General features: G+C 34.9%; 1 protein-coding gene and 2 long non-coding RNA genes across 7 annotated transcripts in view; 1 reads left to right on the forward strand and 2 right to left on the reverse strand.

The window, feature by feature from the left end:
* The window catches only part of LOC101741505 (cyclin-dependent kinase 14), an 83,841-nt gene that overhangs the window by 20,632 nt on the left and 43,211 nt on the right, over positions 1 to 19,998 (reverse strand). For 4 of the 5 annotated variants that reach the window (XM_038013646.2, XM_062671089.1, XM_038013648.2 and 1 more), the window contains exon 3: positions 9,336 to 9,494. In XM_038013646.2, coding sequence (XP_037869574.1) covers positions 9,336 to 9,494 — 159 coding nt within the window. Of the gene's footprint in view, positions 1 to 9,335; positions 9,495 to 17,436; positions 17,459 to 19,998 lie in introns of those variants that run through there. The other variant, XM_062671090.1, reaches the window with a different exon arrangement.
* Positions 3,118 to 4,602, forward strand: LOC134199677 (uncharacterized). Its single transcript, XR_009974271.1, has 2 exons — positions 3,118 to 3,512; positions 3,711 to 4,602. It is a non-coding gene; the product is annotated as an uncharacterized LOC134199677 (long non-coding RNA).
* LOC134199678 (uncharacterized) lies at positions 13,527 to 15,186 on the reverse strand. The gene is made up of 2 exons (XR_009974272.1): positions 14,006 to 15,186; positions 13,527 to 13,709 (listed from the first exon to the last, which is right to left on the reverse strand). It is a non-coding gene; the product is annotated as an uncharacterized LOC134199678 (long non-coding RNA).

Genomic DNA, 19,998 nt, shown 5'->3' on the forward strand with positions numbered 1-19,998 from the left:
GTCCAGTGCAAACAGCCAGATTACTCGTTTATTTATTCACGACGTTTCGTACAACCCTAAGGGATTGTAAAGCGAAACAATAACACGTTTGCATACAAAATAGCGTTGCATGTTCGCTTTGACCTTATCTTTATTTGGGTTTCTTGTACTAACACGGAGATGGGAAGAAACTTTTTTTTTAAATTACGATCGAATTTACTCTTGCCTATGGACACGTAAACATTGGCAACGCCAGAAGAACAATCAAGTTGCCAACTGCATTTCATCATAGTCATTATCCCCGAATTTAACTTATCTTAATGTTATGAATTTTGCTTACAAGACGTAAAGATATGATAATAAAATTGTACTTACATAATTATTTTACTATCTGATGCGACATAATGATTTTACTACACAAACATTATAGCAGGAAAATTTGTCAATTATCTGCTTTTCCGTTGTTAGGACGTCTTGTGAGCCCGTACGGGTAAAGCTACGCTGCCTAATTCTACGGCTAAGCAATAATGCGTTCCTCATGTCTTATGGTGAGTGAGTATTTACCTTATGACGTCTATGGGTTTCTTAAATCACTTAACACCGAGTTGGCCATAAGCATCTACATTCATATAGTATTTAGCATGTATAAATAAGAAAAGAACTTTGTCTGCTATAATTTTATGAAACGATTTTTTTTTATAAATCTCTTAATTATGTAATTATGTAATATATACCACCAAGCAGGACTTGTTATATTTGCCAATAGTATAATTATTATGCAAATTGCCTTCGTTCGTTGTGATAATTTTCTTAAGTGTATTGAATCGTGTGACAAGTGGTTATGCTTATCATGTTCAAGCGAATAAATACTTCCAGAGATTTAAGCCCCTCTGTCTAAACGTTCTGGATTGTGAAGTGATGCCGCGAATATAATCCCGCTCGGTAACAAGTTAAAATGAATCAAGAACCCATACATCTTATGAAATTAAGTTATCAAAGTTACCCAAGACTTAATGTAAATTCAAAATAAGTTTACGAACTCGGAGATTTACTCGATACTCGGATAATTTCGTTGTTTTGTTTACGAAAGTATATTTTCCGATTACGATTTGAGTATTTTAATGTATTTTCTCTAATATATTGTTATCAGCGTATTATTGTTACCTAGTACTTTTTATTGTCTTAGATCGGTAGGTAAACGAGTTACCGATCCACCTGATAGTAATTTTTTAACTTTCCTTAAGAGCCCAAAAATATCACAACTAGCTGAGACATGACCGCTGTCGTCTCAATTAAAGTTTTATACCAGCTGTACGATCTTTTAAACCCAAATTATTGCCTGCTTTGTGGCAGAAATAGGTTAACTGACCGTCTGCACTCACAACACGGTAGGGTGCCTTAGGTAGTTTCGCTTTATAAGTTGTCTGGACGATGTTATTAAATCATGAACATCATGCTTTTTTCCTCTACGTATTCGTCGGTAGCTTAAGGGGCTACGCCCGTACGAGTAGGTGAGCTCATGGGCTCAACCTCAGATAATTTGCTAATACTAGCCCTAGCAAGAGCAATGATTCACAGAATCTACTAACGGATCGTAATCGCGACCCACTAGACTAGAAAACTAGGCTAGAAACTCAGTGGGATAGCATCGTGCGTGAACACGGGTCAGATACATTTAATTGTTAATTGCGTTACATTTACGCTCGTGCAGTTAAAGTCATATGAATAAATAAATGCAAAGTTATACAATGTTAAAATCGGAGCGATACGTAACAAAAAATAAAGCAAAATGTTTCTCGTTTGTTCTGATGATCGGCGTGTAAACATTTACCGCTTTTTGCGTTTATTTACTCTTGTCAAAAGCCGAAGCGAGCTTGTCACGAGCTTCGGGCATCGTGCCTTCGTTTAACCTGTATTTATTTTGACTGCATGTCCGCAGCGAGTGTTCTTTACAATGGCTTTGTGATTAGGAAGTTCTATTTGTCTGTTTATAAACACAGTCGTACCTATTTGCGTCGCTAAGCAGCGGTGCGTGCCAGTTTGAAGGGTAAAATAGTTGTTATTCCAATGGAATCGTGACTACGGGTTTTTATTTTAAGCTGAGTATAGGAATTCACGTAGTGATATCAATGAACTTTGGAGACTTTTAATCATTCAACAGACCATTACAGCTGTTTGGTTTTACTAGAAAATGTAAAACCGAATAAACTCCCTTCATTTTGTTATATCAATATATTAATACGTGAAGCAAAAACTTTGTATCCCTTTTTAAGAAAATTGCGCGGACGGAGGAGTATGAAATTTTCCACACTTATAGAGAATATAGAGAAGAAGTGCACAATGCTAATATTTTTTTTAAATAATGCATAAAAGATACCTTAAATCAATAAAGAAAACATTACACACACTACATACCATGTATTTGACGCACACACGCATGCATACTATTTATTGTCAAACTTTTGTTCTTGACGTCTGTTGTCGAATTGAGAATAGAATATGGTTTGTCTTTGTTATTATTTTTTATAGTGTAGTCTTGGCGAAATTTGTGATTATAGAAGTATAAAATACAATCATAATAGTGTACAAACTTACAATTCCAATAAATTATAGTCGAATTTCGACTACTGAGTATCAATAATTTAGTTTGAAAAACAAACATCTCACTACGTCTAACCTTTTTTGATATCTGAAAGAGTCCAACATTCATTTACCGATGTGTTTACGTACATTTTCCCTTTATTCAATACATCAGCTCTATCCGTACATGTTTCATAATAAAGATTCATTCGGTACAAAAGAATATAAACCGTTTTACTCCCCGTTTCATAAAACCAGGCTTACAAGACAGTACGGAACGCCTTTGACGTGAACGCGGAATCCTTCGTGAATTCATAGTATTTACTATATAGTATAGTATTCTTTACACGAACGACGATGAGTTCCCCCGAGGAAATATGATCATGGAAACTAAAGTGAAGCCATTGTTCGGAAACGTTATTAGAAAAGTAGACATTACTCGTGGAAACACAAAATACATTGAATACAAATCTGCCTAAAAGTAGAACAAGAAAGTTTGTAAGGAAAACGGGGCGACGAAAGAAATTCGTGAACGAAACCTTTTCAGCTTTTTTTTTTTGGCAAAGGAACCGACCCGACGTGTCTTCTTGTTTTATTAGTTTCTAGAGGGCACGTAAAAAGAGTTGTTTCCTACAAAAAATTATGTTTATGAGAGTTTCGACATGTATGATAAGTTAAGATATCAGTCAAGGATAGGCTTTTTACGTATATTATTTATTAATAAGTTGAAATAATAAGCATATTACCTTCAATCAATAATACTACTAGATTCGCGATTAGCGCTTCAAAAACGGCCCGAAAAATAAGACCACAAATAAATTTGTGGTCTTATTTCAAATTAGTATGGTCCAATCATAGCCAACACTAAGACGTCAAAACGCTGCAATGCGCGTTCAAAAACTGAGTAAAAAACCACCGTAACACCAAGGTTTTGGAAGGAATATCTTTTTTTGGTAAATTTATATTATTAAGTGTTTTTCATAAAATAATAAACACAATTATATTGTAAATAAAACACAATTTACGAATATTGTGATTGTTTGACCAATGTTTGCAACAAGGCACCAACTATTGTAACAAACATCACCTATTCTTGGACAGGGAATGCATAGAGTAGTTTTGTTATTTTATAATGTTATTTTTGTTTGTAGATTTCCTAGTAGCCCCTTGTCGCTGTGCACAATGGATATATATTGTCGCGAAAGAAAGAGGAGAAGAAATATAGAACCCTTATAAAAATTCTAGAATTGTTCAATGGTGGTGGCAAATCAATGCAAAAAAGTATTAAAAAAACTTTATATGTATGTGTAAATATTTTAAGCGTATATGCTGAAAAGGATTTGTTTTCTGGGGGAAACGAACACAGCCATAAAATAAGCCTAAATTAAACTGATTATAGAAAAATTCATTGATATAAGATTACATTACATTTGTAAAAAAGAAACCACTCATATAAAAATGACTTCTAAAAGACAGCTTTATAACAAACTGAATCTGTTTAAAGGTAATTAAACCTACATTATTGTTTTAATTACTTCTGTATAAAGAATACGTGGAAAACATGTTTCGTGTTTCCTTTCATATTTTTTTTTACTTTTTCAATTTTATTTTTTATCACCTATTTGTTGTAATAGCGGCAATGTAAAATATTATCTACTACTTTTTTGAATCGGTCAAAAATAGTTGCGACCATACAAAACAAACCTAAAACAAATATGTATATTCTGCAACTCTATGTCTTTCAATACTTACTGTGTTCTGAGCATTGAAATGTAATACCAAGAACTACATCTAGTTCCACAATACAATAAGCACGAAATTTTAAACAAATATTTTTAACCTTATAAATTAGGCTTTAAGTATCATTTTAGAATAAATATTTTTGTACTGATGACTTTTTATGTTCAAGTGACATTTTAAATTTATTCCATAATATTCTTTTTCTGACGAAAGGACCTAAATACATATATTTTGCAATGGTAATTAAACTTTATGTTTCAGCATTAAGGTTTATAATAAACTGAAGTCGTTAACATTATTAAACTTTTTTCTAAGAAATGAAGATGTTTTCGTGTCTGCAAACGTGGCCACTGGAGCGTCTTATTTTTGTTCCTGATCCTTAATCTAGTACTATTATTGATCGAAGCATATTACCTTCCTTCGAAATGTTTATTTATTTTTATTGCTTAGATGGGTGGACGAGCTCACAACCCACCTGTTGTGAAGTGGTTGCTGGAACCCATAGCCATCTACAACGTAAATACACCACCCACCTTGAGATATGAGTTCTAACGTCTCAGTATAGTTATAACGGCTGTCCCACCCTTCAAACCGAAACGTATTACTGCTACACAGCAGAAATAAGCGGGGTGGTGGTACCTACCCAGTGCGGATTCACGCGAGGTCATACTACAAATAAAAAAAATGTGTGCGTGTACTAGTGTACACACGTAAGAAGTGAAACTTCTTTATGGCCTTATTTTTCGAAAAATGATCTACATGCAACTTTCTAGAAATTGGTTAAATAAAGTTAAATTAGATAAAGTTTAAACAAAAGGATTTTATTATCATAGACATGAATACAAAAAAGATGGCGCGTAACGGAAAAATGTGACGCGTAACCGAAAAATGTGACGGTAATTTTTTTTCCAACGCCGATAAAGAAGTTTCACTTCAAAAACAATTGAAACACAAACTATTATAATAAACATAAAAATTTAATATGTTATACGCGCCATCTGTTTTGTATTCATGTCTATGATAATAAAATCCTTTTGTTTAAACTTTATCTAATTTAACTTTATTTAACCAATTTCTAGAAAGTTGCATGTAGATCATTTTTCGAAAAATAAGGCCATAAAGAAGTTTCACTTCTTACGTGTGTACACTAGTACACGCACACATTTTTTTTTTACAGTCATTTTTTATTCATTACCTTTTCGCTTGCTATTCATTACTATCATTGAAATGTACTTTGTTAACAAGACACGTTACAGTCGATCTGACATTACACCGCTTTTCAAGCGTAGCAGCCCGTAATTGTGTACATTATAATGCAAATTGTTGTTTACTGCATCCATTAGTGTGTGTGTAGAGTACTCGACTCGATTACGTCCTCTGTCCGCAGTGCGACAGTACCTTCAAGTGTACTAGAAATCGCTGTCAGCTGATCGTTGAGGTTGAAACATTGTTTCGACATATCCAACTACGTATCCGTGCCGCTCCTTAGAGATGGATAGCATTGTTTTAACGTTTCCTGAGTCATGTTTGCAAAACGTAAAGAATGTTCTCTGTCTGAATGTTGTCTGGACCCAAACTGGGATTCTATGTGTAATATGGAAACTATGGGATATGATTATACCTGTGGGGGGCTTAAAAGACGAAGGTAAGATCTTCCACCGACCGTGTGATATTGCTCGGTAGACTGACGGTCGGACTGTTTTTATTCGGAACTTGTATATAATAATATGCAAGCTTATCTTGAAAATGTCGTAAGCGAGATTCAAGCATCTGTCAAATATGTGTTTCCATTAACACCGAGACAGAGAGCAAACAAATCTATTCGTCACAAGTATGTATTCCCAATATGGTATGAAACCACGACCCGACCAGCACCCAGGGGCACTACCACCGCCACCGAGTCACTCGGCTAAATGTTAGCTTTCTCGTTTACCAATGTCGACTGCTGTAAAAAAATCAACAGTGGCATAGTTCTATGCATTTGTGGATAAAATGCTTTCACTATACGTGTCGGTAACATTTTGAAAGAAGAAATTTGACATTTATTGCATCGGACGTGAAACATCCTTCGTTTTTTTATGGCCATCGTAAGCAGACGAGCATACGTCCTACCTGATCCTGTCGATATATATACCTATTGAAAAAATGAGTGTTTGTAATATCACTACATAATGTAAAACAAAGTCGCTTTCTCTGTCCCTACATCCCTATGTATGCTTAAATCTTTAAAACTAAGCAACGGATTTTGATGCCGTTTTTTTAATAAATAGAGTGATTGAAGAGGAAGGTTTATATGTAGGTATAATAACATCCATTAAATAGTGGAGAAATCAATAATAAATTACAGTTTCCGAAGCGAAGCGAGGGCGGGTCGCTAGTATTTATATAAAAAATATGTTATGATGTTCTTTCGAATTGTATCCGTAAGTTTTAATCTTCTGAAGAGATGAAAACTAAATTAACTAATATATGATTAATATATCTTAGACTCACTTCTATTGTTTGTACTTTAAAATCTCGTATAAAGTATTCCTCGTTCGTTCAATAACAATGTTATAGTTTATGATGATAAACAAACCAATAAAGGAAGCTAATGATCCTATTGTTATATCCGCAGTGTATCGAGCACAAATTAATTATTATTACATTCCTAAGATATCACGGAAAACAATTAATAAGTCACGAACGGTTTTAATTACAAAACACAACAGTTATAATCAAAATAGTTTTGTCTTTTACACGTGCTTCCTACAAAATTTTAATAGCTGGCTTAATTTAAATTTGATTGTAATAAAGCGATATATTTGAATTTATTTATGTATTAGACGAGCTCACACCGCACTTAGCGTTAAATAGTTGTTGTCGAAATTTTCATTAAATTTGTAACAGGTTTACGTTTTCGCTATTTAAACTGAGCTTAGTGCGAGTTTTTTAACGTTCTCGATGGCGTAAAAGTTAACTTAAACTAGATGATAACGCCATCTTGTTGTGTCTTTAAAGCGGTTAGTTGCCCTCAATTAAGAAAAATAGTATTATTGTTCGCCAATAGATGTCGGGAAGTGTTGATTATCGAAAACACGAATAAAACAACATTTTCTGAAAGGAAATTGTAGCTAGATCGATTTATCGCCCCCGAAATCCCCTGTATACTAAATTTTATGAAAATCGTTGAAGCCGTTTCCGAGATTCAGATTATACATATATATTAATATACAAGAATTGCTCGTTTAAAGGTATAAGATATGATTTGTATTGAGTTAGAATGTTCGCCTTCGTTTGCCGCTAGAGGCGCTGTTCCAATTGCATACAAATTTGAGTTAACTTTTACGCTATCGAGAACGTTAAAAAACTCGCACTAAGCACACTGAACGGTGCATAACTGTTTCCCAGAAGAAAACATGATGGTATATATTCGTGCGGACTCATAATACGCGCTAACAGCAATAACGTCGGTTTGAAGGGCGTGAAAGCAGTTACATAATGAGTGTTCAACCCTATTTCTCAAGCCAAGCAACTTTCATGTTCCGGTGTCTTATCACAACGTGAATGTGGCCTACGGTATTGACTTAATATCGAGTGGGAAATAAGCCCATCCACCCATCTATAATCAATAAAATATCAACATATCGTATGTTGTCTGTTTAAAAAAAATATGTATTTTCTTCTAGACATGTAACATTTTCGAGGGTACTCGCCATTACTTTTTGTTATTGATTTTTTTTTTTTTTCAAATATTCCAACAGAATCGAATTTAACTTTTGGCACGTATAGTATTAAACTAAATCCGTTGCACCACATGTCCGAAAATGTGTAAAGAATACAGAAAATCTTTGATTTACGAGCTACAACAAAAACCAAAGATAGTATCAGGCCGCTCAGAATATCAATGTAATGTAACCGTGCGGGCTTGTCTTGGCCGTAGTATTATTTCTTATTTATTAGATTGTTTATTTTTTAAAACGAAACCAAGTATTAGGAACATATAAAAGTTTATATATGCACGACATCGTACAGTGCAAGTGTTATTAATTAAATTTACGTATAATGCGGCCTACACACGACCCTAAAATCAGTTGCGATATCGGGACAGTGGTGGGGAGGACCCTAAACCGTACCCTAAATCACCTCGTGTATAGGCAAATCGTAATCAGATTTTTAATGTTTGCCCTAAACTCTAAAATCGCTTCGGGCAAGCTGACGATTTAGGGACGATTATCCCCACCACTGCTGTCCCGATATCGCCACTGATTTTAGGGTCGTATGTAGGCCGCATAAGAATAACCTCATAGACCAATTTAATTAAAAGTATTAAAACCACTTGAAAATTTGATAAGATTCAAATATAGAGAGTTAAAAGCCAATTCTCGACAACAAATAGAAACCATTAAATATTAAAAGGGAAGTAAAACCGAAACAATTATGTACAAAAGTTTCAAGTTCCGTGAAAGGCTTTGATTATTCGACTTTCAAGCCGTCGTGTCAAAGGCGGTGGTTCGGTGCGTATTCCGAGACACAATTCCACATTTCGAGAAGAATGACTTCGAGCTACGAATAAATTCACGGACAAAGCATTTTTTTTTTATTCTTGTCAAAATGCGTTAAGATATTGACACAGCTGCGTGCTTGGCTTTTTAAAGTTCTCGATAGCGTAAAAGTTAACTCGAATTTGTATGGATTTGAAACGTTTGGCTACGTTTCCCGCTAGGGGCGCTGTTCCAACTGCATACAAATTTGAGTTAACTTTTACGCTATCGAGAACGTTAAAAAACTCGCACTGAGCACACTGACGTAGGCGCTTAACGCCGGCTAAGGGCAAGCACAGTAAGTACTACTTAAATGTCGCGGCTATGGGCAAGCACAGTAAGTACTACTTAAATGTCTCAGCACGACTTGCTCTATAAAGACAATTTTCAATAAACACCCGTTCACATACACCGACATAAATGCTCTTAAAACATTCTCAGCACACTAAAAGCTAGTATTACAATAGAACTCCGAAAGCTATACGCAATTAGGTCGTAAAGGAAATGACCTACCGTAATGGGAGTCCTTATCATTAGGTATATTTCCGTTAGGCTCCAGTCGATCGAGACACTCTTCAGAGTATCCATTGTAAGAGAGCTTCCCCCGGGCCCCGCCGTTCTGCTGTCGCCCTCGACATTCACCGTTGTCGCCGTCCGACTCGTCTTTCGTTGCTGAAACGTGAAAACCGGCATTACTTTCAGGCTAATAGACAATTGTACTTTATAACGTCCGTCTGGTGTAGTGGTAAGTGACATGGTCACTACACTAGGGGGTCGCGGGTTCGAATCCCGCCAAGGGAAGATATTTGTATGATAAATATAAATGTCTTTTCCAGGGTTATGGATGTATATTAAATATATGTATGTGTATAATAAAAATCTTACATTTATTTCCGTTATCTGGTACCTGTAACACAAGTTCTTTACGAACTTATCACGGGACCAGTTAACGTGGCGTGATTGTTAGTAAAATATTTATATTTATTTATTTATTTGCAATGATCACTCGAACGAGTTGTATCAATACAAACTTTTCGTTAGCCGACTTAACCTAATAGGTATATATGGCTCTAATCACTACATAGTACAAAACAAAGTCGCTTTCTCTGTCCCTATACCCCTATGTATGCTTAAATCTTTAAAACTACGTAACGGATTTTGATGCGGTTTTTTTTTTAATAGATAGAGTGATTGAAGAGGAATGTATATATGTATAATAACATGCATTAAAAAGTGGAGAAATCAATAATAAATTACAGTTTCCGAAGCGAAACGTGTTAATTAATAAAATAAATTTATCTGGTCATATGCGTAATGAGTTCTGCGGTCATGACGAACGCTTTCATTTTAAGTCCGAAATGGATAAGTTGATTGATCGTAAATGTAGGCACATCTATGTAGTTACTCATAAGCCTTATAACATTTACGAAAATTAACTAACTTAATTAAAACGATTGTTTTTTTACTTTGTAGTTTGTAGTTTTACTTTGAAGCTATTTTAGAATTTACCACACCATAGTTGAAGAGTTTGACTTTAAAATCTCGTAACACAGACTCTCTAGATTCTAGATGGTCATGTGTGCTAGATTTTGCTATCATTACTTAGTTCCAGAGGAAACATTAAAATTATTATTAGTATTGTCATTCTGTGAACAAAATTCTGAGAAACGATATATCCAATCCGGAAGTCCTGTATATATTAGAAGTTTTGACTTGTTAAAACGCATGACAACAGTTAAGAGTTAACGAACAATCCGGTTTTAGTTGAACTAAACTTTATGGAAGCCCCTTAGAACAGCACAGCACAAAGTCGTTGTATTTTCGACAATAGTCCTTACCCTAATAAGTATGTCAGCTATTAAATGCAGAACATCGTAATGAGGGTAGTTAACTTTTGAAATTTCTAGTGGGAAACTTAATGAGGATTATAGCGGCAGACCCAACATTCCAATTCAATGTGGATTCATTAGTAAAATATGAAGCGATGATAAAAAGGAAGTCTGTGCCAAATAGACTTGACCTGAAAAGATAATTTACAATTTTTGAACTCCAAACTTTCAGTTTTATTAAAATTTCTTTTCTAAGCGCAAAAATAACGCTGTTTATAAAACAGTTTCTAATAGTACTGGTATTACTCAAATGAAGTTTATGACTTATGAGAGAAATAGCCCATTAAATGTTGTCAGCTGCAAGTATAATTTATAATTATAACTTCATAGTCACGAATTTAAAATGTGATATAAAAAAACAATTTTACAAATTCATTTTTGTAAATCAATCTGCTCACAGTTTTACCTGTGTTTTATTTAAGTAGATGATCGTAATGTGTACATATCGAGGGGTGAAAGGCTTTTTGATTTAAGCGAAATTTCGCTTAATACGCGACATTAATCTTTGTAATTAAAGGTCCGTTTCATTTGGTAATAGTATCAACAATCCGATGTTTTTAATTGAACCCCAATTAAGTAATGGAGTAATCTATATATTAATACGTGAAGCAAAAACTTTGTATCCCTTTTTACGAAAATTGCGCGGACGGAGGAGTATGAAATTTTCCACACTTATAGAGTATATAGAGAAGAAGTGCGCAATGCTAATATTTTTTTAAAATAATGCATATAAGATACATTAAATCAATAAAGAAAACATTACACACACTACATACCATGTATTTGACGCACACACCCATGCATACTATTCATTGTCAAACTTTTGTTCTTGACGTCTGTGGTCAAATTGAGAATAGATTAAATATTGTTTGTCTTTATTAATATTTTTTATAGTGTAGCCTTGGCGAAATTTATGATTATAGAAGTATAAAATACAATCATAATAGTGTACAAACTTACAATTCCAATTAATTATAGTCGAATTTCGACTACTGCTGGACCTCTACTCCATTGAAATGGCTGAAGCAGTTTTTTTGTTATGATATTTGACCAAATTTTGTACTCTCCTGTAAAGTTACAAATATATGTGACTCTCCTGTAAAGCTGCAAATATATCGCTTAAATCAAATAGCCTTTTCCTTTCACCCGTCCATATCAAAAATATGAGTTCAACTGCTCTTGTCTAGTATTTAGTTGTGAAAAAGAAATTATTTTTATTGATTGATATACTACTCTGTCAATAAAATACCGGACAAAGATTAATAATAAGCAAAATGTTAGTCATTCAATCATATTAAAATTTATTTTATCACCTTACCAAAGTAAGGTCCTTCAAAAACAACACTATTACGCCAACGAATAATCCACTCATCAAAACATTTCTTAAACGCTTTTTTCGAATTCGAGTTCAGTTCTCGCTGCGAATTCTCTTTTACGTCTTTTACCGAATGAAAACGGGTGTCACAAAATAATAATTTGAGTTTAGGAAAAAGATAAAAGTCGGCTTGAGACATATCTGGCCAATAAGGAAGGTGGTTTCTCGATGGTATTGGTTGAGTTTTTGGGGAAAAAATCGTTCACAATGATGGCTTTGTTCAAAGGCGCAAAATCCAAAAGTTTTATTTTCACAAATCTAGCCTTTTTCGTCAAATTTGCTCTCTTAAACGTCGCATAAGGTTCAAATAATATTCTTAATTTTCCATTTGACGGAAGGAATCCCGAGTGCGCAATACCGCGATAGACAAAAAACAGTCAACATAGCTTTAGCTTTTGATCGAATTTGTCGTGGTTTTTTCGGTTTCAGTTCAGTTGGAAGGTGGCACTCCGAAACTTGTTAACTAGTTTGCACGTCAAACTTGTAAACTCACACCTCGTCACCAGTAACAATGCATATCATGAATGTTGAGTCGGAATTGACTCGTTTACGATTGAGTTTTTGTGTTTCATACATAAGTTTTGTTTTTTTTTTTTTATTGCTTAGATGGATAGACGAGCTCACAGCCCACCTGGTGTTAAGTGGATACTGAAGCCCATAGACATCTACAACGTAAACGCGCCACCCACCTTGAGACACAAATTCTAAGGTCTCAGTATAGTTACAACGGCTACCCCACCCTTCAAACCGATACGCATAACTACTTCACGGCAGAAATAAGCAGGTGGTGGTCCCTACCCGTGCGGACTCACAAGAGGTCCTACCACCAGTAATTACCTTCGATCAATAATATAGTAACTAGATAAAGGGATACGTACAAAATTAAAGCAAAAACTGTCCGCGTGAATATATACTTATATAGCTACATTCGTTTACTAACAAACGGAGAAAAAAGTTTTGAAACACTTACGTTCAAACTAGTAACAACTATGGCACCTAGTAATAAAGTCACAAATCTCCAAAACATTATCTAATACTTACGATCATTCGTCACATAAAACAAGCAAAGCAATAAATTACTCCTGTCACTTACCAATAAAAAGACATATTTTAAACAACTTTTAATGTTAAATCAATCTTAACAGGCAACAAATAAAGTAACTTTTCCCTTAATTGCTCTGAGAACTAACATCGTTTTGCTTTATTTATTTTTGCTTCTTGAAATGCCGATTTCTATTTACTACAGGAGGTAAGGGAGTCGCGCTTAACACTAAAATAATTTATTAATGAATCAAAGTAAAAGTTTAGTTGTTTACTTTTTATGTTTTGGAAATGTATGTTTGTTAGTATCTATACATTACTTATTATTTTATTAGCGTTACGTTTTTGTGTAATATATATTTTTAAGTTTTCGCGACCAGTGCACATAATAAAACAACGTTTAAACGGTTTCAAGCGTGGTATTTTTATTACAATGTTTCGGCCACGTTTCAGTAGCCGTGAGCACGGAAGGCAAAGATGTCCAGTGTCAATAAACGGAGATATTAGCTGGCTTATAAAAGTCATCTCTTGTTTCTCTGGCGACAATCGAGATCCATTCAGCACACGTGATTGCTAGGAAAGCTAAAATAAAAATGCAAAGCTAAGTATCTAATGAGAGTCCAACAAACAGACACAAAAGCAGCATTAACCAATTTTAACCAACTAATTTTGAAGTGCCGCTAACAAATTTTAAAAAATTATTACAACACAAATCTACTCCATGCATTTACTGTGCTGTTAAGCAAAAGTTTGTCCATGTGTTGGCCGAGCCTTGGCCAACATTTGTAGCGGTGGTTAAAAATCGGTAATTTTGTTCAAAGTTTAATATTATTTATAAGTTTAAAGCTTACAATATAGTTTATACTTCATGTACTTACCGAAAGTAAGATATTCCGGCCGTTAAATTGCTTTTTCGGGCCTTATTTTTGCAACTTTTGAATACACACTGCGGTATTGTGAGACGGGTTGACATTGGCTGTGTTTGAAGTGAACTAAACAAAATAAGAGCTCACATTTAAAGTGCGCTGTTATTTGACGAGACGGATTTTATGCACCGACCCGAAATCTAGTTACTATTGTTGATCGAAGGTAATTACGCACATTATAATTTTTGCGAGTTTGATTTTGATTATACGATGTTATTCCTTCACCGTGGAAGTCAATCGTGAACATTTGCTGAGTACGTATTTCATTAAAAAAATTGGTACCCGCCTGGGATTCGAACACCGATGCATCGCTCAACACGAATGCACCGGACGTCTTATCCTTTAGGCCACGACGACTTATAAGTGTGCTCATAGCTCGTGATTATTTAAAATGGTACGGATCAATTCGTGAGACATCAGAGAGTTCGGTGGCTATCTCTCTCAAACTGTAATGAGGTTTTTGTTACAATTTCCTTAACTTTTGTGATGTTAACTTTAGTTACAGACGTTGACGGCCTGCCAGAGCGAGGCATATTAAATCGTCCATTTTATCTCGCCCGTTATTGAACGCTTTGTATCATTTATGAGCACATATTTTTATAAAGTCGATTCATTGTAAGCCTTCTGTAACATTTTTGTGATTTCGAACACGACATTTCATTGGTGATGCGAAGTTTAAGACGAACTCTTTGTTCGATCTGTTTGTCCGTTATGAAATTCGCAGTACACACAAGATATCATATAACTAATAAGCAGCACTGTATTTAATCTAAATAACAAATGCAACTCAAACTCCGCGTCAAAATTGACAACAGTTGGGCCAATCTAAAAACAACAAAGAAGTAAAAAATTAGTTTCCATTTCATTCCATTTCAGGTACTTTTTTGACGAAATGTATGTTGTAGCAATATAAATATTATATAAGTATGTAGATACAGTGGTAAAATACAAGTGCAAGTTAAATTTTAAATCTAAAAATATCGACAAAATCGATTCAATAGCTGGATGAAGCAAATAAACAACAAAATCAGATATTTTTTTCAATGTTCAAACAGTCACAATCCTATTATAATTTTACAGATAGAGCTTTTATACTTTGAGTATTAGTTTAATGTGGAGTTTTTGAATATACATAAATCAGCTCGGTTTCTTAACCGCCGTCTTAATAATTTGTCAAGTAATTTACATTCGAGAGTGTTTGTGAGCCGCCCGCGCTTCTAAAGAGCCCAATGAGAGTAAAACATTTGAAACAGCTACAGCCGCTCGGGGAGACCGTAACTTTAATTAGTTGCAACCCCTCAACGAGCTCTTGTTGACGTTCAGGCCAATACGACCTGTTTATACAGATTTAATTTTCCTTTCAATAAACTAAATTTATTTGTATGGGCTTGTTTATTTCATCGCTGTGAAAGTGAGAGAGAAGACGCATGTGACTAGGAGATGTATCGAAATGGTAGTGCAAGGTAGAAGGGGAAGAGGTTGACCGAAGAAGACATGTATGGAGTGTGTGAATGACGATATGAGAGTGAGAAGAGTGAATGTTGAGATGACAGCTGATAGAAGAAAATGGAAGAGAAAAATTAGCTGTGCGACCTCAGCTAGTGGGATAAGGTGGAGAAAAAGAAGAAGAGGCTTATTTATTTCAATTTCAATAAGCCTCGTACAGAGAATCAAAAAACATAATAAATAAGAATTTTAAACTATTTACGAGTGAATGACTGAAACACGTCATCTGACAAAAATTAAAACATTTAGAACAATGTAAAACGACTTTGCGCGTTAACCTTTCACGGTTGTCATTAATTAGTTATTATTATTGATATTGGACTATAACAGATATGTTATTAACACAATTGACCGATTTCATATGCATTTAATAAGTTTCACTGAAATTATTCAGACAATTTAACGGCGTTTCAAGCGTTTGAAATTAGTATATTAACAGAGTCCGAGGTACGTACAAAATTAATTATGCACTCCCAACAGTTTCGAACATCTCCGTCCGAAGTTACTTGATGCGGAAAAGTCAAATTAATTACACATTTTGCTCACTACTATATTTATAAAACGGAAAATTAATTACAATTATTCTACTCTGCTTTTTTTTCAATGTGAAATTTGTAACATTTCGATACTATAATAACAAAACAAAAAAATTGTAATGATTTGTAATGTTTATATTTAATTAAATAAATTATTTAGATATAACGGTCTGTGAAATTTTTATAGACTTAAACTCAGGTAATTTTGAAATTTATAACTTTTTTTCTTTTTTTTTCTTTTAATAGTTTGTAAATTATTTTGATATAACTTGATAAACGATTAATCGTTTTGTATTCGGCTAAATGATAATTTTAGTTATTGGGTAACACCTACGAATAATATTATAGTTTTATTATTTTTTATCAAATAATTATTTTATTAATTTTTATCAATTAATAATAGGCTTATTATTCGTAGGGTTACACCGATTGGGTTTGCGTTTGTCATGGCGATCGAACGTCAAGTCATTCTACCTATTGTATTCTCATGTTGATTAGCGGTCGCACGTGGTGGTCATTGACATACCCATTGGTTCTAAATCACTAATTACTCTTATAATCTCTGATTGTTTTAGTAATTTATGTACAATTAAAATGGTTAAGAGTCTACATCAACATTTCCTGCAGTTCAACGCCCTTCGTGGGTTCTACTGTTAAGTAGTTTACGGATCAACAATCGTATGCGACAATCCGGTCTTCCGATGCCCCGATATATTCTAGAATTATATATTTAAATAATTAATAAAAAAACGGATTCTAATAATAACTGATAGGCACGTGCGGGTGTCGTGGCACATTGATCTCGGTATCCTACTAAAGTCACGTTAGAGCTCTATTTAGCGCAAGAGTATCCCGGGAAAAGCAAGAGGAACGATGGTCAGTGATTGAAACAATGCAACGTCATCCCGTCCCCGGATGGATCCCCTGTTCGGGTTCAGGATCGGCAGAGATTAGAGAAAGCTTCAATAACGAGGGAGGCAGGGGTTAGAGTTTGTGTGTTTAATAAAACTGAGTATTCGACGATTGAGTATTTCGGAAAGGGAGTGGCAGCAATCGCGAAGTATCCGGAATATTTTATAGGTCCGCTAACCGCCTCTTGTTAATACAAGAGATAGTCGTAAGCTTCATTCGTCGTCATTAAAAAGTACCACAGCTTAGAGAAAATTGGTTTTCCGTTTATTTTTGTGAAACTATTTTACGTCGCCTCAGTGAGATGGCAACGGCTGCCTTGAGGCGGTCGAGTTTAATTAAGACACGATTGTGCATTCCTCGTTCTCAAACAAAACGACATAACTTTAAACTGTATTTACATCTCACAACAATATTTAATTCGCAACGTACCGTCCATAACGAGGATGCCGCTGCAAATCTGAAAGACGGTTACTAAATATACTGTGAACGAGAACAGTATTACAATGGAAAGAGGAGTTTTCACACGTGCAACTCCTTGAATCACAACATCACGACTAACTCTGTGCAATTTTTGAGAGAAAACATTAATTATTGGTTTTTCCGGGTAGGATTATCGTTGGCTTAGGAAAAAAAACATGTATTGCGATAAGAATACTTAGTTTTGAAAACAATGACTTAATACGAACGCACGGAGCTGTCGGGTTCCGTTTTTTTTTAAAGCTTTAAATAATAATCATATCAGTTTACATCAAACCAATTTTCTTTCTGACTGAGAGTTATTCAAACAAATAATCGATTTTTTGAGCTAATGTACCAAACGATCGTGTTCTGTGAGACGGAATCGCACTTTGGTGAGGGGAAAATCTTAGCGAAGTAAATTAATGTGGAGTGATTGGCAATCTGCGACACTTTGAATTATGTAGGGGTCGCGTTTGCGTGGGCCGCCCTTTCCTTATAGCCGAATTATCATTCTCATCAAGACAGCAATCTCGCGTTAACTCGTACTCGGTAAAGGCAATAAAGTGTAGATTCCCTTGCCGCTCACGGTCCGCCGACAAAACGACCGTTCCGATGCCGCGTTATTGCCGCCTTAGCATGAGAAATGCCATCGCATACAAAGAACAACCCTTTTCTTTTGTGGATTCATGTCTAAGACCTAAACTTAAATTTAATGAAATCGCAAACACCCGAAAATTGTCGCGATTTCATTGCAATTGCTCATTTAAATTTTACTATTTAATTTGTCGAGCTTACGACCAAGTGATTACTTACAATACATACCGGAGTCATCGATATCACAACAAGGTTCCGCCACCCACCTTGAAATATGAAATCGGATTCTTAATCGTATTTCATACATGTTGTCTCACTCTTCCAACCCTAACACATGACTATCTTTGCTGCATATATAGTAGACAAGATGATGGTATTTACTCAACCTCTAGTACTAGGAGCAGGCTTACGGACCCTGGTAACCGGACTCGTGGAACTTAACCTAATAATGTCAACGCAAATATACAAATTTTGCGGATTTCATTTTGATTGCACGATTATTTTTACTAAAAAAAAGTTATTTATTTATCATGACTGTTTTTCTTTTCTGTATATTGGACACAAAAATATTTGCAACTTTCCAAAGACTATACAGGTAAGTTATAAATAGACGTAACGCCTATTAAGCTGAGCACAGTTACTGAAGTTGAGTAGACTAAGCGGAATTAACATTAACTGGAATTCATATTGAATGAGATGATAAATGACCATAAAACGACGACATTGCATTTTATATTGGAAGGTGTCGTATTACGGAAATTAATCGTGTGACCGAAGACGACCTCGACTGCCGGCTTCTGTGGTTAATAAGTGCGCGGATATAATTTTTTATTAAATTTTCAAGAAAATATCTAGCTACCTTTTTTATCGTGTTGGCATATTGTTACGCCGGTAAGAGTAACGCCATTTATCGCCGAATATCGTAGGATCTAGTAGCACCTAGAACCCTCGAGAAGTACAACGCCATCTATTGTCAGATAGCGAAACGTAGTACTCGAAATGTGTGGAATATTCTCAATAAATCTAGGGATGTGGTATCGGCTATAAAAGCGTTGCAGAGATGGCACGCAGTGAGTTAGCAATCGGAACTACTCGAAGCGAAACAGCGATCGGATCACCTGAAGCGAATTAAGAAAATTAAAGTGTTTGTTGAGTGTTTTAAATGTTCTAAGTTATACAGTGTTAACTTGTAATTCGGTAGTATTTTATTTATCCCGAACCCCAGCGCGTAACAATATTTTAAGTTTTTACACACATACTTATTAAATGATACAAGTTGACAAGATTTAAAGTAACATAACTGACTCTATGAGATGTTTTCTAGTAGATTACAAAGCATTCAAATAAAATAAAATAAAACATTTTGCATATTTATAATCTTTACCATAGTCTATACTAGTCTAATCGTCTTATTCCAGAGCAGCTGTAGATGACTCGACAAAGTAAATTCAAAAGCTACAAAGGGTATGAACAAAAGCATATCAATATTAAACAGTGACAGTTTCAGTGGGTTGTAAAAAGTGATAAGGGTTAGACGCACGCCATGACCGCAAAAATGAAGAGTCAACTCTTATTACAAACCATGACATAACGAATGAATATGACGAATGTATAATGTGACGTATTGTATCTTATCTACAGATTGATCGATAGGCCGGCCGTAATGGGCCGTATTTGCATTGCATAATGACATTGTGGATGGGACCGGCGAGGTCACGATGTCATTACAAAGGCAGGTGTGATGAATCAACTTCACTGTCGGCAGGTTCAAAGCCTTCGAGTTTGGCTACGGCTGATCATAACGAAACTATGCGATGTACCGAATAAAGTTGACAAGGGTTCGATTCGCAAATCTCGAATATTTTTGTTAGAGCGCTTGAAAATGTTGTTTGATTCGGCTCCATTTTCAGAGTAAAGTGAAAAGTTTACCTGGGGCTT

The sequence above is a fragment of the Bombyx mori genome, chromosome 11, assembly GCF_030269925.1.
Source record: "Bombyx mori chromosome 11, ASM3026992v2".
Taxonomy (NCBI): domain Eukaryota; kingdom Metazoa; phylum Arthropoda; class Insecta; order Lepidoptera; family Bombycidae; genus Bombyx; species Bombyx mori.